Source organism: Monodon monoceros, unplaced genomic scaffold (genome assembly GCF_005190385.1).
Source record: "Monodon monoceros isolate NGI ecotype Baffin Bay Population unplaced genomic scaffold, NGI_Narwhal_1 Super_Scaffold_12, whole genome shotgun sequence".
Classification (NCBI taxonomy): Eukaryota; Metazoa; Chordata; class Mammalia; order Artiodactyla; family Monodontidae; genus Monodon; species Monodon monoceros.
The window spans coordinates 92436390-92457675 of NW_021703768.1; the positions used below are offsets into that span (position 1 = coordinate 92436390).

The 21286-nt window shown below is 42.3% G+C and overlaps 1 protein-coding gene across 2 annotated transcripts in view; it reads left to right on the top strand.

The window, feature by feature from the left end:
* The first annotated feature begins 7123 nt into the window (after positions 1–7123).
* The window catches only part of EPB41L4A (erythrocyte membrane protein band 4.1 like 4A), a 259311-nt gene continuing 245148 nt past the window's right edge, over positions 7124–21286 (top strand). Inside the window, exons 1-2 of one of the 2 annotated variants that reach the window (XM_029216795.1) lie at positions 7124–7484; positions 7890–8334. In XM_029216795.1, the coding sequence (XP_029072628.1) occupies positions 8236–8334 (99 nt within the window). In that variant the 5' untranslated portion in view covers positions 7124–7484; positions 7890–8235. The remainder of the gene's footprint in view (positions 7485–7889; positions 8335–21286) is intronic. The other variant, XM_029216794.1, reaches the window with a different exon arrangement.

Consider the following 21286-nt stretch of genomic DNA (forward strand, 5'->3'; position numbering starts at 1 on the left):
AGTAAGAGTTTTTGGGGAAGGGAATCAAGTCCAGTTGAGGGTGCTCAAAAGAAATGTGCAGGTAGCATGCCACAACTGGAGCCTGTACAAGTGATCTCATTCATTCATTCAACACATATTTATTGAGAGTTTACTGTCAGTTAAGTACTGTGACCGGTGCTTGGGACATAACAGTGAACAAGCCAAACATGGCCCAGAGTTGAGGAACGACAGTCTAGTAAGAGGGTGGTAATAATGCAGATTAGATTGGGACCCAACCCAGACCCAGGAGTCAAAGGAGTTTCCTGGAGGAGGGAGGGCAAAGTGGATACCTGAGCAGAGAGTGGACTTACTGAGCTGAAAATGGGGCAGTGGGTGGAGATTTTGAAAGAGGAGGATTTTAGGAAGATGAAGGTTTTAAGCTAAGAAAACGGCTCATATGGTGAAAGGGGATGAGGACTGAGGGGCTGAAAGTCAGTGATTCCCAGGCCATGCCCTGAGAGCATGTCTGTGTTAGGTGACGTGGTTGCTAATAGAGACTGTGTGATAACTTCTCCCCTTGTTTTGATGTGCTCATTTGGCCTCCTTTTGCTCTTTACTTCACATTTTTATTTTGTAAGATTAATGCTTAAAATTAAAAAGATTTACCTGGCCACAGGGGTGATATTCATGGAAGAAAATTCACAAAAATAAATAAAATCATAGAAAATAAAATTCGCTCACAGTTCTACCACAAAGAGATAATCACTGTTACTTTCACATATATAAATCTAATCCTTAATCTATCCGATCCATTTAAAAAGATGAGATCATAAACTATACTTTGTCTTTTTAAAAGTGACTTTAAAATACTTACTTCTGAGGTGACTAAGTAACACATGCACAGAATGAGGCTACAAAACTCCAAATGTGTAAAAAGGAATATGGCAAACGTTGTCTCCATTCTAGTCCTGTCCGCCAATCTCCCTCCCTGTAGAAAATGACTGTATTCAGTTTTTCTTGACAATTTCCTAATATCAGAATCAGAAGGTTAGACATGAGTACAGAGGTCATCTACTCCAGATGTTTCTTTGCCAGACGTTACACTGGGTTGTTCCTTTGGGGTAGCACACTTACAGAAAGAGCAATGTGTCATTTCTAGAAGAGAGGGATGGGAAAGCAGCATGCTGGGCATGAAGATCAAGAGGCACCATAAGTCCCAGGTCCCTTATTTTATAAATGATGGGACTTCTCTAAGGTCACATGGCTCGTCTGACAAAATCAAAATAATTGCATGTAACTAAAAGCTAAATTCCTTATCCTTGTCCTCAAATTTCTTTAGGTGGATTAATACCTGTATCACTAAATTGATGTTAATAAAGTTAAATTGATATGCTTTATTCAGGGCACAGACCAGAATATATGAACCAGGCAAAATAGTCAACACATTAGAGTCCAGGTTAGGACTTAGAAAAGGCATTCATTCTTAAATGAGGGCCAGTTTCACTAACTGGTAATTTGACAATTATTTCATATAAAAATTGATTTTTATTTTAAACTAATTCATGCTCATTGTAAAAAATCCAAACATTCTTTTAAAAACAAACAAACATGGATGTTTCTGTTTGCACTATTATATAAGCTGCTCTCTTTTTACTTCACTGCTTACCTAAGAGAACTTCCATGTCAGTGCATATACATTACTCTCATCTTTTCTAACAACTGCTGGGTATTCTATTATACACATACATGAAAATTAATTTAATAACTCCCTATTTTGGGGCCCTTGGATTGTTTAAAAAGTTTTAATATTATAAACATGCTGTAGTAAATATCTTTTTACATACATCTGTGTCTATTATTTGATAAGGATAAATTCCTAGAAATTGAATTTCTGTGTCAGAGTGTATGCATATTTAAATTATTGTATTTATGACATATTGCACTTCAGAAAGCCTGAATCAATCTATAATTCCACCAACAATGTATCAAAATACCCATTTAACCCACACTTGCCAATCTTTGGAATCTCAATCCAACATGCAAAGATGTTAATCTGTTGTTTAAAAAATTCAAAAAATATCCCCAAATGAACTAGACTTATTGACTAGCTCCCCTGCTTCCATTTTTTGCTAGTATATATTTGAACAGATAAGGGGAGACTAGGGTATTTCAAACTCAAGTTTCCAAACCTTTTATACCAGATACGAACCATACTGATGCATTCACCAACAAGGATTAAAAACTGTGCAAAAGGGACTTCTCTGGTGGCACAGTGGTTAAGAATCCACCCACCAATGCAGGGGACATGGGTTAGAGCCCTGGTCCGGGAAGATCCTACATGCCGCAGAGCAACTAAGCCCGTGCACCACAAGTACTGAGCCTGCGCCCTAGAGCCATAACTACTGAGCCCGTGTGCCACAACTACTGAAGCCCATGTACCTAGACCCTGTGCTCCAAAACAAGAGAAGCCACCACAATGAGAAGCCCATGCACTGCAACGAAGAGTAGCCCCAGCTCGTTGCAACTAGAGAAAGCCTGCGCAGAGCAACAAAGACCCAACACAAACAAACAAACAAACCAAAACTGTACAAAATTAGAATTTCCCCTAAACCCCAAAGAACATTCATATGGAGATCACAAGGATGAAGAAACAGCTTAGATAACTATCTTGGGAGATGATTTCCCTTGAAATGTGAGTAACACCTTTGAGGCATTTCAACAAATGGGATCTAAAGCTTCACTACTTAGAAGAGAGGATAGCTGGTTAATGACATTTATATGAAGTGAGTCAGAAGGCAGGATGGGCTTAAAAACTGGATGCGCCTGGGTACATACTATATGAGAAAGAAAAATGAGGAGGGTATCCGAATAGACTAGGCCATAATATGATGAAACTCAAATAGGGATATCTCCCTTCCTTAAACACTACTCTTTGTGATGTAACCTACTGGGCAAGGTCTTCAATACTCTTTTCTTTGACAGGCATTATTTTGATGGATGAGGTAGAATAAGAGGGAGGCTGCTGGTAAAGAATGGACTTTCCCCTTTTAAAATACTGTATGTAGGTAATTAGGAACAACTTTTATTATTTTTTTTTGAGAGATAAGCTCTAAAGCAGTGGTTCCAAGTATAGTTCCCAAGCAGCAGCAGCAGCAGCATTCACCTGGGAACTTGTTAGAAATGTAAATTCTCAGGCCCCATTCCAGACCCACTGAATTCAAAGATCTGGGGATGGGGCCAGAATCTGTGTTTTAACAAGTCTTCCTGGTGATTCTACTGCATAGCCTTCAGGTATTTAAGTAATTAGCTTATTTATGTCAATGTTTTAAAAGTGTTTTTTCTTTTTTCAAATTAGTTAACTTTCTGAAATTTGGAAAATATAAAATTATAAAAAGATGACATAAGACATAGATTATTTAAACACATCTTAAAGAGAATATGGTGCTTTAAACAGAATGCTGTGTCTGGCATTTTGAAGTGCATGTTTCAGCAAGGGGTAGGGGCCTGTTTTATGTAAAGTGAAACTGCTTCTTCCAGGATGAGATTCCTGCAGTCCTTCACAGATGGTCTACATATTTCCATAAAATTGTATCTACTCTCAATTTGTTTGTCATTTGATTCATCTACATGGGCTTATTACGACAAAATGTCATCTTGACCAAAGAAAATACTTTCTTAAAAATCTCTGAAGAGAGATCAAAGGTTTTGACACGAGGCTTTAAATAGACTGTATTATGTTATGCACATGTTGAAAAACTATATGATTTTCCTGGGGACAAAATGTTTGAGTAGTATCTTGTTAATTTGTTTCTCTGTGTAGGCAGAGAAAGTTTTCCTCCAAAATCCTGTGGATGGTTATATGTTCAACTTTTTGAGAAACTCTCAAAGTGTTATCCAAAGTGGTTGTTCCATCTTACATTCATACCAGCAGTGTATGAGAACACAAATTGCTCCTCACCCTCACCAACACTTGGTATGGTGGTGTAGTAGGCATTTTATTAGGACTGTAGTGGTATCTTACGGTGATTTGAATTTGCACTTCCCTGATGACAAATAATGTTGAGCATCTTTTCATGTGCTTATTTGCCATTTGTCTATCTTCTAGTCCAATGATTCTATTCTTTTTTATTTCAAAAGAAATAAAAGCACATGTCCACACAAAGACATGGATCCTTGCTATGGACTGAACTGTGTCCCCTCCAAATTTATATGTTGAAGCTCTAACCCCTAAGGTGACTGTATTTGGAGATAGGGCTTATAAGGCGGTAATTAAGGTTAAAAGGATCATAAGGGTGGGGCCCTGACAGAATAGGTTTAGTGTTCTTATGAGAGAAGACACACAGAGCTCATGCTCTCCCCAACAGCTCCCAGCAAAGAGGAGATCATGGGAGCATGCAGTGGGATGGCAGCCACCTGTAAGTCAGGAGAAGAGGTTTCAACAGAAAGGAACCATCCTGATTAGACTTCCAGCATTCAGAACTGTGAGAAAATAAGTGCCTGTTGTTTAAGCCACCCAGTCTATGGCTTTTTGTTTTGGCGGCTGGGGCTCACTAGTATAGTCCTCATAGCAGGATCTGTAATATTTATATTATTTGTAATAGTCAAAAACTAGAAACCACACAAATGAATGGATAAACAAAAGGTGGCATACACATGTTCAAAGGAATATTACTGAATAATACAAATGAACAAACGATTGATATACACAGCAACATGGATAAATATCACAATAATTATGCTAAATGAAATAAACCAGACCAAAAGAAAAGAGTTGGCACTATTATGCCATTTATATAAAACTCCAGAAAATGGCGATAACTGATAGTGACGGAAAGAAGGTCTGTGGTTGCTGGGGAGGTGAGGTGTGGGGAGGAGTGACAGGGAGAGATTACAAAGTTACCGGAGCAAACTCTAGGGGGTGATGGACAGGTTTACTAGCTTGACTGTGGTGATGGTTTCATGTATGCATAAGTCAAAACTTACAAACTGTATCCTTCAAATATACACAGTTTACTGTGTGCCAGTTATAGTGTTCCTGAACCAAAATTGGGTCTGCTAGCCCACCCAAAGTAAAGCCAATCTCCCGACCGGGTTGTGGTGAATGAAAGTTCAGTGTTTATTGCAAGGCACCCAACATAGGGCCAAGCAAGGAGAAGGGGCAGCTCATGGTCACAAAGACCTGAACTCCCCGATGGCTTTCCTGGAAGGGTTTTTAAAGACAAGATGAGGGAGAGGGTGGATATCCTTCTGAATGGTTGGTGGTGAGGTAACAGGGTGGTGTTTCAGAAGTTAACATCACCAACCTTCTGGTTTGAACTGGTCTGGGGTCTACATGCAGTTAACTCCTTCCACCTGGTGGGATTTTAGCATCTTCAAAACAACTCAAGGATACGGCTCAGAACATTATCTATAAGCCCTTGAGGAGGAACTAAAGGTCCTTTGTTTTATGGCTAAACTATTATTATTTTGTCTTGCTTCACTGTTTTCCTCTGTTTCTGCATTTTCTCACTTCTCTGATTAAATTTTCCCTTTGGAACTTGGGGAAGGCCTAGGAGACTAAAGCTTTTCTATAATATAAACAAGAGGCAAGGGGACATGAGGGTGGGGTCTGTTCCCAGGAAGGCCCCACAGTGTCTTGCTTGGTTTCCATAGCTCAATAGGCTGTTTAACAACAACAACAAAACACCTGTGGAATTCCTATTTTCTCCAGGAAACTCTAATTTTGTGTTAAGTGGATTTTGTTTTCTCCATCCCAATAAAGACATGGAAAAGAAAATGTGTCATCCAGAAAAGGCTGTCATATGTACAGGACTCCATGGCTTTGTACTTTCCCTTGTGAGGAGCCTAGAACAGAATCCCTGCCCCACCCCAAACCCCCAGCCTTTCCATTACTATTGGAGGTAAAGCGAAACAAAATCACAAAATCAAAGAACATAAAACAGGGGGCAGCAAAACTCAAAACTGGCAAGCAAATGAATACACTTGGGCCTTATCTTTTGTTTTTGTAAGCTTAGGTGGCTCTATTGGATATTGTGGTAAAGAATGAAAATCTGTTATGCAATCTTTCAGTCACATTTGGTAATTTGTGTGAGGAATTATATTACAGAAAAGAAAAGCTTCCCCAAGTAAAGACACTAAAATCTAGAATAATAAGATGTCAGCTCACGGGAGGCAAAACTTTGCCAGTGCAACCCAAAGTTGGACACAGAATTTGGTTAGAATTTCAAAACCTGCTTCAATTTCACGGTAAGTTTGAAAGATAAAGCAGGGTTTGATTCTTAGCTTTAGGTAAAGTTCATACCAAACATAGTGGGTTTATCACGCTTTGGGGGTTGTGCTAATTTATGTTTAGATGGGGCTGAGACAACAGGGAAGGAGGCTTTCTACAGAAGGTCCTTTGTGGCAAACCACTATGGGAGGAAATTCCTTCTAAAGTTGCATTGTGCATTTCCATTCTATAATTCTACTGTGCTGTGGATGCCAGGTGTTTGTTTTTTTTTTTTTTAAGTAGTAGCTTCCTAGGCTTTAAGCAAATTTTTCGCACTTGGGCTCCGTAGTTTAAAAGTGGTAGAGGAAGGAGCTCAAAACCGTCTGATACCCAAACTGTCACTCTTTCTAATACTCAATGTAAAGTAGAGAAGATTTCTGGGAGGCCTACCGTCCACCCTGGCCCGCGTCCTCCCCTTGTGTCTCCTATTTCACTTGCATTAACTTGCTTCTGGTTCCCAGCTGAAGTGCATAAACTGCACCTGCTCCGAAGGCCAGCGGGGGCCTTGCCTCACCCGCCGCTCAGCCTCGGTTGCTTGTGCACGGACACGAGTTCCCACCAGGGGGCACTGCAGCCTCAGAGCTATTGTGCCCGCCAATCCTGGACACAGCCGGTCCCGCGGAGGGCGTGGGACTGGGAGCGCGGAAAGCCGGGGTCCGACCCTCGCTGCGCCTGCCTTCCTAGAGCAAGCCTCCAGGTCTCCCCGGGAAACCCATACAGCGAGCCGGGCCAGGGCCTGCGACGGCTAGGCGGACCCGCTCCTGCGTCGCGCAGGTTCCTGTGCGGACCTCTCCGCACCTCGCCATTTGACCACCTCCGCTCCACCCTCCATCCCCGGCCGAGACCCCGCCCAGAAGGGGCGCCCCCTTCCCGGCCACTGGGTCCCCGCTTCGCTCCAGGGCCTTTTGCAGACGCCCGGGCCCGGCCCAGCTGCACCTGGGCTACTCCCGCCCGGGGCGCCATCCCTTGCGCCGCCAAGAGAACTTTCCCGGGAGCCGCTGCGGCCTGGCGCGCCCAGGGCAAACCCCACCAGCCCGCCGGCCGCGTTCCCAGCCGGGGCGCCCGCTCCTCCGCCCGCAAGTCCCCCGACTGCCCGCTTCTCTGAATCTCCCGGGGAAACAGCACTCCGCCGCCCGGGCAGGGGGTTCTCGGAGGGAAAGCTTCAACTTGGCCACACGTAGCCCCGTGATGAACTCGGGGATCCCCAGACGGGAGCTGCGCCCCGCGACGAGCTGACCTCCACTCGCCGGTCGCGGTAAGGAGCCCGAAGCTCTTTCCGACCCTTTTCGGGCTTCTCGGTGCCCGCGGGTTGGGAAGGTGTAGGTGGAGGTAGCCGACTGAGTGACGACCCTCGCCACTGCCCCTGCAGTGGGGCCGGGACGTCGTGGGTACCCCTGACACAAAGGAACAGCCGAGTGCTCCCCAGTCGGCGGACCGGACCGGGGGCTGCGGGGTGGGGTCGGAGCTGGAAGTGCGCGTCCGCTGGGGACCCCGGAGGCGGAGAGGAGGCCGGTGCGTGGCTGCAGCGCTCCAGGCGGGCGTGGGTGGAGGCGGCTGCAGAGCTTCTAGGGGCTTCCAAGTACGGGGACGGCCTAGAGCTCTCGTCCCTCCCTTTTCTTGCCTCTTGTATCCTTTGACAGGAGATTTTTGTCGTCCCCAGGGCTGCGGTTGGGGCCGCGGCACCCTCGCCTTCGGAGGAGCCGGAGCCGCAGGATGCGCGGGGACGCGCCGCCGCCCTCTGCGCCCAGTTCCTCCGGCGCTTCCCTGGCCGCTCGCGGGCGCTGACTCTCTCCCGGGCTTCCCCGCCCTCCTTACCTTACGTCCGCGCCGGGCGGCTGGTCCGCGCCGCGCTGCTGGTCCACGCCGCGCTGGACCGCGCCGGGAACTGGTCCTCTCGACCTCGCCGCGGTGCGGACAATAACTTAATGCCTCGCGCTTGAGGGGAGGGGGCGGCTCAGCGCCTGGGTCGCAGCTTTCTCCTCTGGCTGAGGCCGGCCACAGCCGACATGGGCTGTTTCTGCGCTGTTCCGGAAGAATTTTACTGCGAAGTTTTGCTTCTGAATGAATCCAAGTTAACCCTCACCACCCAGCAGCAGGGCATCAAGGTAGGCGCGGGCCGGGGGCATGTTCGGGGTCGGGGGTGCGTAGCCGGGCAGGCTCGGGGGTTCCGCGGCATTGTCCCAGGGCTGTCACCCGGGCGGGGCGGACGGCGGTGGCGTCTCTGCACAGTGGGAACGAACGGCAGCTGCCCCCCGCGCTCAGATGGAGGGTGGACGTGTCAGGGTGAGTTAACTTTGAGTCCTTCATAAAGGAAAGTAAGTTTGACGCCTTGTAGGAGGGTCCATGCACCAAGCTCTCAGCTGCAATCCACCGTCCTGCAGCTGAGACCCAAACTTCCCTACGTCGTTTTCCTCCAAAAGCGTTTAAGGCCCCCGCAGCTCCCAAAGAGGCGCAGAATTGATTGTACGGGCAGCATACAGTGTTGAAGGCACGATCTCCCTCGGTTTTGTTGAAGACCTTTTTTCTTGATAGGATTATTGGGGAAGTAAAATAATTCACTCGTTGAAACACATTTATTGGGTGGTTGTGATTGTGTCGCCTGTGTTTGTGGTTGGGTAATGCTACGTTTGGCCGGAAAATAATTTGCTTTTCCAAAAGCCACCTGGTTTATCCCAACATTTAAGTAAACATCTCTCCAAACGAGGTAATAACTTTGCGTCTCTTCGTAGGTCATTATAATGCAATTACTGGTATTAACCTAGAGAACCCAAACAAAAAGGCTGTGGGAGCTTGCAGACATTCACTTCCTTAATTTTGGCGAGCTCTTATGTTTACGGTTGACAACCTGACTGACGCGCCTGCGCGCTAGTTTTTCTCTCGCAACAACGTAGCTACCTAGAGATGATCGGAATCCCGAGTGTTTTGTTTCCCTTTCTCCTTCAGTTTTAAATCATTTAGGCATTTTAGATACCTCAGCAGCTGAGTCTGATGAAGGGGAACCGTCCCCCTCCCCCCGCCAAGGAGGCTGTCTGAGAAATCAAGTTCAGGCTGCCAATTGTCTTGTCCTAGTCTTGTCATCTCAGAAGTTAATCCTAATGGCGTAGGCTCTGGGCATTTCCTTGTGTGAATCAGATTTTACATAGCTTTATGCACACTAGAGTAAATGTTCTTGGCCAAAAGCTTCAGCTTTGTTATTACCGTTCTTGGTGTACAGAATTTTAATTTCACAGCTGTCATTTTTTTTTTTTTTTGGTCAGAGAAAGAGGGCAAAAATGATCAATTAAAGCCACAAGATACAGTTAACCCTTTAGGAAATTGTTTTGAATATTGTTTCTTCTGTAATTTTAATAAGCAAAAGTCAGTCAGATTCTCATTTAGTGTTTCCTTTCAAGGACAATAAAAGACTCTGGGGGGGAGAGTGTTCATTGTATATTTTTAGCTTTTTATGTTCCAACTCCCAATCCCCCCCACCCCTATGAAATCAGGAAAAGAACTTACTTTACAAGATGACGTAACATTCTTTGGAGTACTGTGAGCACAAAATAGACAAAAGTAAAAAAAAAATCATACATTTTTGATAATACATAGATTCTCTTTGGCTTCGAAACAATTAGAGAAAGATAACTGATGATCTGTTACTAAAAAAACATAGAAATCTTTCTGAAGTCTAAAGTCATCTGGTGTGTGAGCTTCCTATTTAATCATGAAAGCCCTACTCCTGTCAGTTGTGGAACATGTACATTATTCTGTCACTAGAGCAGCCAAGACTCGGAATCAAATGGAATAATTTTGTCAAAGAAACATGAATTAAAAATCCTGATCCATAATTACTTTTTATATCCTGATGGTGCTTATCTTGTTTTACAAATAGGTCAAAAATTGGTGATGGATTCAAATGCAATAGCAACTTTATAATACTGTTATTTTGGATATGTGCCATTTAACTGAACAATAATTTAAGCATGCTTTTGTTGGAAGTAATCATTTTGCAACAGGCTTGCCCTCTTTCAGTGTCACAAAAGCATGCCACAATTATTTTGATGGCCATATGTGTAACACAGATGTCTGCTGAAGTTAACCACATTATCTGTAACTACCATGCTACCATAAAATGCATGTGTTAAGCACCTATCTGCTTGTGGTATGTACTAAATTAAACACATATATATATATATTTACAAATGGTATAACGTATGAACAGCATCTTGCACGTAGATGGTATTCAAACATTGAATGAATACATGTATATTATTGTTCTGTACATACTTGGCACTTTCTTTAACTCCTGCTTTATTATTATTATTTTTTTCTTTAACTCCTACTTTAGTTTGTAACTGAAATAGTAAGCAATTACTCCAAACTTAATAGCCAATAACTACTATTACAGTGTTTTTCCCCCAGGATAGTACTCTTGATAATTTTGATTATCACTAATTAAAGTCGAAGTTAAGCATGTGACATTTTCCCCTGAAATTAAAATAGAAAAATCTTTTTTCAAAAATATTATCTAATATTTATTTTGAGATGACCCCTTTTCACATTCTTTCTCAAATGAAGATATCTAATTCTGTGGTAAAATTATTCACATATTTCATCCCTTAATGGAAGGAATTTTACTGATTCCTAAATGGTTACTTAAGAATTTGCTGGCATTACTGTTATAATAATGCATTGTAGGTTAAAGAAGATTAATTGTAGTAAATTTAAGTAGAAAACATATGAGAGAAGCTTGGTAAAACATTTTTTTCTGTGTGCTATTTTGAAAAACACTCTCTGGATTTCTTTAAGCACCAAATTGCTCATTGAAAAGTTAGTTATGAAGTGATTTTTCTGCAACTCAGATCAAAGTTTTTAATCAACTTAAAAAAAAAATCAATGTGTGTCCTATGGAAAGCATTTCAGCCTGAAGACAATAGTTACACATCTTATGTGTTAAGATGAGTAGCATTTAAATGGAAAATAATTTTCTGTTTTAAAAATTAGAAAAATAAAACCCAGTGTCTGTATTCATACTAATGTGATGTAGCAGTTTGCCTTCTTAACTTGTTTTAGAGCTAACCTCACCTTGTCAAGCAGAAAGTCTTTTGCGTGCAGTTCGTAGTTTGAGCCCTCTGCAAGATTTAAAAACCCAAGTTTATATAAACTGAATGTTATTGGTTGTGTGTCGAGCCACACAATAGCTTTTAGCTGTTTGTTCTCTGCTGCTATCTCTGTTGTTTATTTTAGTAAGAATTTCTGCTGTGGTTGGTTTTTTGAGCAGTGTTTGTTCAGGGAAACTTTTGTGATGTCCTGGGGGAGGTAGAGATCCTTCTTTTTGTTCTCTTAGAAAGCAAAACTTTAATGTGGCTCAGACTACTTTTATAAGTTGTCATTTGATTAGCAAAAGATTTTTAGGGAAAAAATCACAAGGTTTGATGATTTAGTCCTCATAATTGCTGCTGCAAATGTGAACTAGATTAGTATTTTCATTTCAGCAAGATTTTAGTCCTCTGAGTAGTAATGTAATAAACACTGAGGTGCTTATTTTTGCCTCAAGGTATTTGACTAAATTAATGAAACCAATATGACAGCAAGATGGAAATTCCATTAACTTTTAAAAAAAACTGCTTTATTGAGATATAGCATACAATTCACAAAGTTAAATTCATCCGTTAACTTTTAAATGAAGTTACTTCCTAATCATCCTGAGGTTCCTGAGGGAATATTATGAGTCAATTTTGATGTTTTGATCAGAAACTTCCTAATAAACTAGAAAAACAGAAGTTGGGGACTTAAATTATATGCGTCTCCCTTACCAAGGATTGTAATTTTCACTCCATTTGGACTGGTAAAGAAAACATCTGAGAAAATTTGGAAAAAGTGAAAAACAATAGTTTTTCACAAATCACATTAAGTGTATATCTATACCTTTTAATATCAACTACATAAAGTACACAGTCAGGGACCTTACAAACATAGGTTGAAGCAAGTAATCATACACCAACATTTCTATTAATGTAAGATTGGCTGTAGTTAGTAAATTAGGCTGTGGCTAGTAAATTAGTAAATTAGATGTAACTGGGATAGAAGTGCCCCTCTTCCACACTGCATCTAGGTTTCTAAAATTCAGATATGGTATCCATGTTGTGACTGTTTAAGATCAGCTACTGTATAAATGCCCCTTCATATTTTTTTTGTTTTTAAAAAAATGATTGAAAGTATTTAGCTTTATTGAGGTATAATTGAAAATGAAACTGTAATATATTTAAAGTGTGCAACGTGATGATATAATATATATATATAGTGAAAGGATTCCCACCATCCCACCATTGAGTTATTAACATTCCATCACCTCACATATTTACTTTTTTTTGTTGTTGAGAACAGTTCAGTTCTATTCTCTTAGCAAATTTCAATTATACAATACAGCCTTATCACCTATAAATACCATGTTATACATTACATCCTCAGACTTAAGTGCCCCCTCAATTTTACAAGAAGTTTTTCTTGAAAAAAATTATTAAAACTGTCATTTATCATTTATGGTTTAAAAGTGATTTAAAAGCAATATAATGGGGAAAGAATTATTTGTTACCTCTAGCAGGTAATGGCTAGCTATCCTTTTATAGGGACTTACACTTTTCTTGGTTGATGGTGAATCATACTTTTTGCAGCCCCATTAGTGTAATTGTCCTTGAATTCTGTAATGTTAAGCTTAAACAAACTTTGAACTAAACTTAAACTAATGCAGAGCTTTTGTTTCTTTTGAGCATGGGTGGTGTCTTAGTCTGTTCAGGCTGCTATAAGAAAATACCACAGGCTTGGTGGCTCATAAACAAGAGAAATTTATTTCTCATAGTACTAGAGGCTGGAAGTCTGAGATCAGGGTGCCAGCATGGTCAGGTGAGGGCCCTCTTCCAGGTTGAAAACTTGTTGTATCCTCATGTGGCAAAAGGGCCTAGGGAGCTCTTTTGGCCTTTTTTTAAAAATAAGGGCGCTAATCTCAAAGGCCCCACCTCCTAAAACACATTACCTTGGGAGTTAAGTTTCCGACATATGAATTTCAGGAGGGCACAAACGTTCAGACCGTAGCAGATGGCGATAGAGTTAAATCTAAGTTGCAGGGTCAGAAGTCCAGACTCGACTGTCCATTAGCTGTATGGACAATGGTTGGTTATTTTTATTACAGAACAAGATGGGAAACTCATCTTTTCTTCAGTGGTTTGTGTCAGGTTGTATCTTAGTCCGGCCAGACAATTCTTTGTTGTGGGATGCTGTCTGCTCCATGGCAGGATAATTAGCAGTATTAGTAGCCTCTGCCCATGAGATGCCAGTAGCACCTCTTGCCTAGTTCTAACAACCAAAAATATGCCTAGATGTTGCCAAATGTCCCCTGATGGGCAAAATCACCCTCATTTGAGAACCACTGCTGTGGAGGGTAGCAGCTTCCTTTATTCTCCTTTATTTGGTACACATTGTATGCAAACTGACTTTTGGATGCCTTCTTTTTTCTCTTTTGGAGGAGTGAGTCATGTGCCTTATAGGTCAGTGAAAACAATATGAAATCTGTATCTTTAACTTGCTTAATATTCTTAGACTAGGAGCAATATACTGAAGTGATGAAAAGCATGGGCTGTAGCATCAGACCACCTGGATTTACATTTTGGCTCCACTGATTACTTATTAGCTGTGGGGCCTCCAGAAAGACACTTTTCTTCTCTGAATCTCAATTTCCCCATCTGTAAAATGGGAACAAAGTCATACCCACTTCATAAGTTCAAGGTGCTTTGCATGTGGTAAGCCCTCAGAAAATGTTGGTCTAGATTCTTTCTCCTCCGTTCCTTATCCTCTCCTTCTTTTAGTGCTTCATTCCTGTCTGCATATAAAGTCCACCCTTCACTGTCTGATTTGCCACCCTCCCTGCTCTAGACCTTCAGCAGTTCTGTGTGCCTACCTAAACGACTTGCTCTATATGGGCACGCACAACTGCTCAGTCTCCCAAACATACCAGACTTGCTTGTGCCTTATGCTTGGGATTCCCACTGAGTGGCACTGTTTTGTGTTTCCCTAAGCACACGCTCATCTGAGCTCATCCTTTAAGACTTGAACCGAGCGTCGCATCTGCTAGAAAGACTTAGACCCGGCGTGCCCTGGCAAAGTTAAGTGCTTGTCAGTGTCTTGCACGCTTCTTGTTATAGCCCTTACCACACTGCAGGCATTATTTCTGGACACGTCTGTCTCCCCCAGAAGCCTGAAAGCCCTCGCCCGTGATCCCCAGCAGCTAGAGCTGTACACCACATGTAATAGATGCTTATTCACTGTAATTTGAATAGAAGAATGAATGGAGTGTTACCGTTGGAATAGGCCATATTGAAAATCTTCTGGATAATGAGGTTCCTTTGCCATTTTATTTTTACTCGAAAAGACCTAGAATAAAGAGAATCTCACTGTGAAAAATCTGTTGCCAAGATACTCTAATTTTTATATTGATAATGGGTAGAAAATGAGATGGTGCAGTGGACTGGGTGCATGTAGCGCATTGAAGAGCTGACTAGCGGCCATTTTAGAAAACACGAGTTACCAACATCTTTGTAGTGTAGAAGTAACTACTGAATCCTTCCCTCTCTCTCTCTTTTTAAAAGGTAGAACTTTCCCCTTATAGCTCGAGAGTCTTTTGGAAGAAGGGCATATTTCACGAATGGATAATAGATCCTCACACTTTGCTTTTCTTCCTTGTCTCCTATTCTGTAAACCATTGGAGAACAGTATCAGTTGGTTTCACAGTGTGGGTTTACACAATCGGGGACCATTGGTATAATTTTTAATCTTGCTGTACCACCCATTTTACTCCTGAACCTCATCTGACACTGCTCTAAGGCATAATGGAAAACACAGGGTCGAGAAGTTAAATACTGGGTTTTTATGACAAATGTTAAGTTTTTCATTCCGACGCACAATGGATTTTTCTGCAGGCCTGTTATAAACAGGACACATCAGACATCAGATTTGTCATAACCCTGCAGCTTCTCTGGGGTTGACTGCTTTGACCGAGCTTTTGTCTCTGATATTTTAGCCACGCGTACAGCTTATACATAATGCTCCTGGTTAGCCTGCTTTGGGGGGTAAGAGTAACTGACGTTTGCTCCTGCGTAGCAAGATTTGTTTCTAAGTCTCACGTGTTAAGTTTAACCAGGCCTCTGTTATCACTTGTTTGGGTCTCGACTAGGTGTGTTAAGGTCAGGAACCAGCCAGTTTAGTTTGTGACTCAAAAAGCCTGTTACCACACTTGGGAGAGTCTGTAGCATTCTCAGAAATGTGGATTGCATTCCTGTGCCCTCTGAACCATGATTTCCTGTTTTGTTTTTTTTTTCTTTTTTTTTTTTTTAAAGTGAAACAGTCACTTTTCCTTAGTGCCGCCTGTTGTTAATCCATTTCTCTGTAACTAAACACTCTTGGTGAATCCCCAAAGGCTGAGATGGCTCTCTGCAGAGGCTCTCCCAGTAATCGCTGAAGTCGTGAGAGGGCCTGGCAGTGGCTTCCAAAGCGGCAAGAAGTTTGTTTTCAAGGATACTGACATGCCAAGTGGAAGTTAAAACAAGGGAGATTGTGGCAGGCAGGGAAACCCGAGAGGTGCTGAGTGCTAGCCCCCATGGTCAGTGACCAAAAGGTCAGATGGCAGAGGAGGAATCAGCCGACTGAGACCAAGGAGGGATCCAAATATGGCAGCGGACTGTCGAGAAATGCCGTGTTGTGAGCACGTGAGGAAGCGCAGTTAGTGATGCTCAGCGCTACCAACTCTGTGGGCACAGCGTCCTGGAAGTTGGGTAGAAAGTACCTTGCGTAGAATACAGCTTTCTGTAGGAACAGTGACTTGAATGGGGGTCAAGTTCCTGAGCTAGCCCACCGAGACCGTTTGAGTTTTTAAACCACTCGCGTCCCACTTTGCCCTTCATTCAGAGCCGTGTTTGAGAAGCGGTCTTGGAGCCTCTGCTGCCTTAATTATCACTTGTCAAAATTGGTTTTTAGCCACCATCCTCCCTGCTCCCACTTTGCACCAACCAGCTTCCTAACTGGGGTGCTGTGTGGTCATCTTCAATCTCTCCCCTTCCCCTATCCTGCCCTGTGTTTAAATCCTGATTTACCATGAAATTGTTGGTCTTGTGATGGACCACAGGACTCTTCTTTGAACTAGCCTCCCTTTCCTCATTTGTAAGCCAATGAGTGTGATAACTGCCTCATGGGATGACTGTGCAAATTTGAGAAAAGAATTTTAGGCACATAGGATAAAAGGTGCTCAATAAATGATAGCTATCATTATGTGTGATCTATTATTTGCTAATAATTTTTCTTCTGAATTCCAGTTTGGGATATCTAATCCCCCACCCCTGCCCAAAGTGACACTGGCTCTCTGAGAGGCATGGGTGGTTGTTAGAAGTGGGGGAACAGTGGTGGTTCGATATCCATAGGTACCAGTGACTTTTCAGGTCTCTGTATTTTTATTCACATTGCCTCAGCTACCACTGGGATGCTGAAACTTCGCATCTGTACCCCTAGTCCAGACTTCCTCACTCTTACCTGACTTGTATTTCTGATTGCCTACTGGAGGTCACACTCGATGTCTAAGCCCTTCTGTTCGCTCCAGACTCTCTTCTTGTGCTGCCTAGTTTGGCGAATGAGGCCACTCTCCGTCTTCATCAGTTAAGATGCTTTGATTCTCGGTTGCAGAGATTCCATTGCAGATTCTCTTAATGTGAGGAAGCTTATTTGTTCACATCAGGTTCCCAGCTTCTCTCCATCTCTTCTGGGCTCTGTCTTCTTGGGAGACAGGGTCATATGCAGATGGGTAATGGTTCTAGAGACAATATTTGCACATGGCAATATGTGAGTTGGGAATAGAGACAGGCTCTTCTTCAGAAAGGAGAGAAGACTCCTTCTCCCCAAGTTCCCCATCAGACTTTCCCTTGTGTCTTTTAGCAGAACAAGTCTTGTGGCCATTCTTGAGCTATAATGGCAATGGGATCACCTTTAGGGCAACAGATTCTCCCTGGGACTGGGTGGGGGTGGAATCCATTTTCCCAAGGCAGCTGACAACTGGGGGAGGGGTTCAGTCAGGAGGAAAGGTAGGAGTTGTGGGTGCTATTGGCCCTCTGCCCCTCTGGTCAGGATTCTGGCACCTGGGCTCTCTGTAAATTTCCACAGCCTTCCAGGTGTTGTAATTCCACCTCTTAAATATATTCCAGATTCATCTCTTCTCCCCTCCTCTGATTGCTCCTGCCCTGATCTGGACCACTGTCAGTTCTCAGCTGGACACCTGTAGTAGCCACCAGCATGATCCCCTGTGACTGCCTCTAGCGTGGCCTTTCTCACCCTGGCTTGGATACTTCCACGGGTTCTCAACCTCCGTGGCTTAGTTTATATTCCTGAGCATCATGGCCCTTCATGATCGGACCCCACCTCTATCTGACCTTCCTCCCACTGCTACCATATGCCTCTCACGGATTCTAGCCAGAGGGAGCTGCATTCTAGTCTGAATTCTCCACACTCCCTCTCACCCTGGTCTTTTTCTGTCCGGAAAGCCCCACCCCACCTCATCTTGTTTGAGTGAAGTCCCAGCTCTCGTCAAGCAGGGTTCTGCTCAAATGCCACCTTCTCTGAAGACTTCTCCTTGGTGAAGCACTGGAGAGGCCCTCTCCTGACCTGAATCAGGCCTGCATTTCATTGCAGGAGTTTCCGTACTTTCCTGCCCACCTTGCCCTGGGAGCAGTATAGTAAGATGAAGAGAGAATGGGTCTAGGTCATAGATAAATCTGGCTTCAGGTCTCCTTTCCATGTGTTAGTGCTGTAAATGTGGTCAGGTCACATACCCTTAGAGTCAGATTCCTCATCTGTAAAATTAGGGTCAAGCTCTCCAGCTTATTATCCTGAGATACTGCACGTGAAACCCTGAGCCCTGTGCCTAATGAGAGGGAGCTGTTGTTACTGGAGATGGAAAGCCTTGAGGGAGGGGGCTATATCTTTTTTATGGGATCCCCAAGTCAAGCCGAGTTCCTAAGGAATCAATGAACGATTGTTGACTGGGTGAATTAATCTGAATAAGAAAAGTACTTCCAGATCGACATAAGCAATGAATCTGAGAAAGAAAAGACATCTTTCACCTCTTTACTTTCTAGGTTCCCTGGTACAAGGAGTGTACCTCCTTGACTCCTTAATTTCTCCTTGACTCCTTAATTTCTCATTTAATTTTTAAAAAACAGGTTTATTGAGATATAAATCACAGACCATACAAGTCACCCATTTAAGGTGTGCAATTCAGTGGCTTTTCATATATTTACAGAGTTGTGCAACCACCATCACAATGAATTTTAGAACATTTCATTACTCCACAAAGAAACCTTAAACTTATTAGCAGTCACTCCTCATTTCCTTCCAACCCTCTTACCTGCTCCTGCTAGGCAACCACTAATCTTTCTGCCTCTACAGATTTGCATATTCTGGACATTTCATATAAGTGGATTTGTATAATATATGGTCTTTTGTGACTGGCTTCACTTTGCATAATGTTTTCAAGGTTCATTCATAATGTATGTATCAGTATTTCAGCCATTTTTTTGCTGAATAATAGTCCATAGCATGGATATACTATATTTGTCCATTCATCAGTTGATGGACTTTGGCTATTATAAATAATTTTGCTATGAAGATTCATGTGTAAGTCTTTATGTGGACATGTGTTTTAATTTCTCTTGCATATGTACCTAGGAGTGGAATTGCTGGGTCATAGGTTTAACAGTTTGAGGAACTTGCAAACTGTTTTCCACAGTGGCTGCACCATTTTACATCCCCACTAGCAATGTCTAAGGGCTTCAATTTCCCCACATTCTCACCAACACTTGTTTTACTCTTTTTGATTATAACTACCCTTTTGGATGTGAAGTGGTATCTCATTGTCATTTTGATTTGCACTTTCCTGAAAAATAGTGACGTTGAGCATCTTTTCATGTCCTTATTGGCCATTTGTATATCTTCTTTGGAGAAATATCTATTCTTTGCCAGTTAAAAAAAATTGGATTATTTTTCTTTTTATCATTGAGTATAAGTGTTTAAAGTATATATATATATATATATTCTGTATACAAGTTTTTTGTCAGATACTTGATTTGAAAATATTTTCTCCTATGGTTTTTTTTTTTACTTTCTTGACAGTGTCCTTTCATGTACAAAAGTTTTAAATTTTGATGGAGTCCAATTTATCCTTTTGTTTCCTGCACTTTTGGAGTCATATCTGAGCAGCCATTGCCTACGCCAAAGTTATGGAGATTTACTTGTATATTTTTAAAGAGTTTTATGGCTTTAGCTCTTACATTTAGGTCTATGATCCATTCTTCATTCTATTGCGTGTGGATATCCAGTGGCCCCAGCTCATTGTTGAAAAAACGATTTTTTCCCATTGAATTGTCTTGGCACTGTTATCAAAAAATCAATTGACAATAAATATGAAGGTTAATTTCTGGACTCCCATTTCTGTTCCATTGATTGACATGCCTATCTATGCATCTTGTTTAGTTTTACTAATTCCTTGGCAGGGTAGGTGTGTGTAATTCAGCAGAGAAAACACTCCCAGTTAAAACAAATTTGACATTTAATATTTTGAGCAAAATTTCCTGTGAACTTCCTGGTGGCAGTTAAGTATTGTATATTTTATTCACTTTTAAATCCCTGAGCACCTAGAAGAGTGGCGGGCCCATGGTGGTGCTCAGTAAATATTTGTCATATTTGAAGAAAGACTAATAGAAGGATTGTTTTAGTCATGCTGCTGTTGCTTTTGTAACTTGAAACCTTGGTTGTTGAATATTTAGATTTCCAAAATCTTTTCTGTATAAGCTTTTGAGTGTTGCTGTTTATGTTGTGTAAAGGATTTGCCTTTGGTCCTTCCAGGCTCTTCTGTAAATCACTTGATGGAGGGCTGGAAAAGAGTATTAGCATATGTTTTATGAATAACTTTCTTCGTTAGTTTTGGTAGGTGAAGATGTAGCATGTTCAAAAAGTTAATGTCATTTAAATAGGTATGCGGATTTCATCTATTACTTGGCAACACACTGAGAATTTGCTAGAGATTTGTCCTGAGAGTGCAATGTGTTCTCCTCCTGGGAAAATAATGTAGGTGGCTAGAAGACCACTTCTGAATGCACACACCCTCCCCAATCCCCATGACTTCCTTTCAACCTTGAACTTCCAGGATTCCTAGTGTGATTGTAGGTTGAAGCCTAGGGAGCAACCGTGGCTTCATGGAATTGAATTCCCTATGACTGGGGCAAATGGTCGCAAATCTTAGTGGTATTGAAAGTGGCATAATAGAAGCTCTACATCTTTTGTCTGGATTGTGCATTTTAAAATTGGTAGTATTCAAACACTTGACAAATCCCAGTAGATACGCAGGCTACAGGCAGTTTCCTCTGTGAAGAAAATTTCAAATGTCTAGAATCTAGATAATGCCACAGCTGTGTGTGTCAAAATCTTTCACATAAATTGGTTTCTACTTGTCATTGCTTTTTTTTTTTTTGCCAGCCACTCATTCTTTGCCCAGTAGTTCAACTGTCTGGTTCTCTGCACCAAATCTGACTGTGGTCACACGTCCTTAGTTAATTCAGCCCTGTGATGCTGCTCCAAAATGCAGCAGACACCCGGGGAGAATGTGGAAGAGATGACATGAGTTACAACAGCCTGGCTTTCACTTACCATAGAAAGCTAGACTCGGCATGGGCATTTAGAATCATCTAATCCAGTCCTCTCATTCCACAGCTGTGGGAACAGGGACCCAGGGAGGGGCAGTGATTTGACAGAGCCCAGCACATGGTCCTAGAACCCTGTCTCTTGGTTTCCTGTCTGGTAATTTCTCAGTGCTCACCCACCCTCAGTTTCTTTGAAGCCTGCAAGGGAGGAAGGGCTGAGAGCTGATTATAGGGGAAGAGGTCAGAATTTATTGAAAATCATCTAGATTTATTGCCAATCCCATCTCTTCCATGCTCCCAACCCTTCCCCGTTTCCTCCCCGCCCCCCCCTTAAATTAAGTCCTTCTAG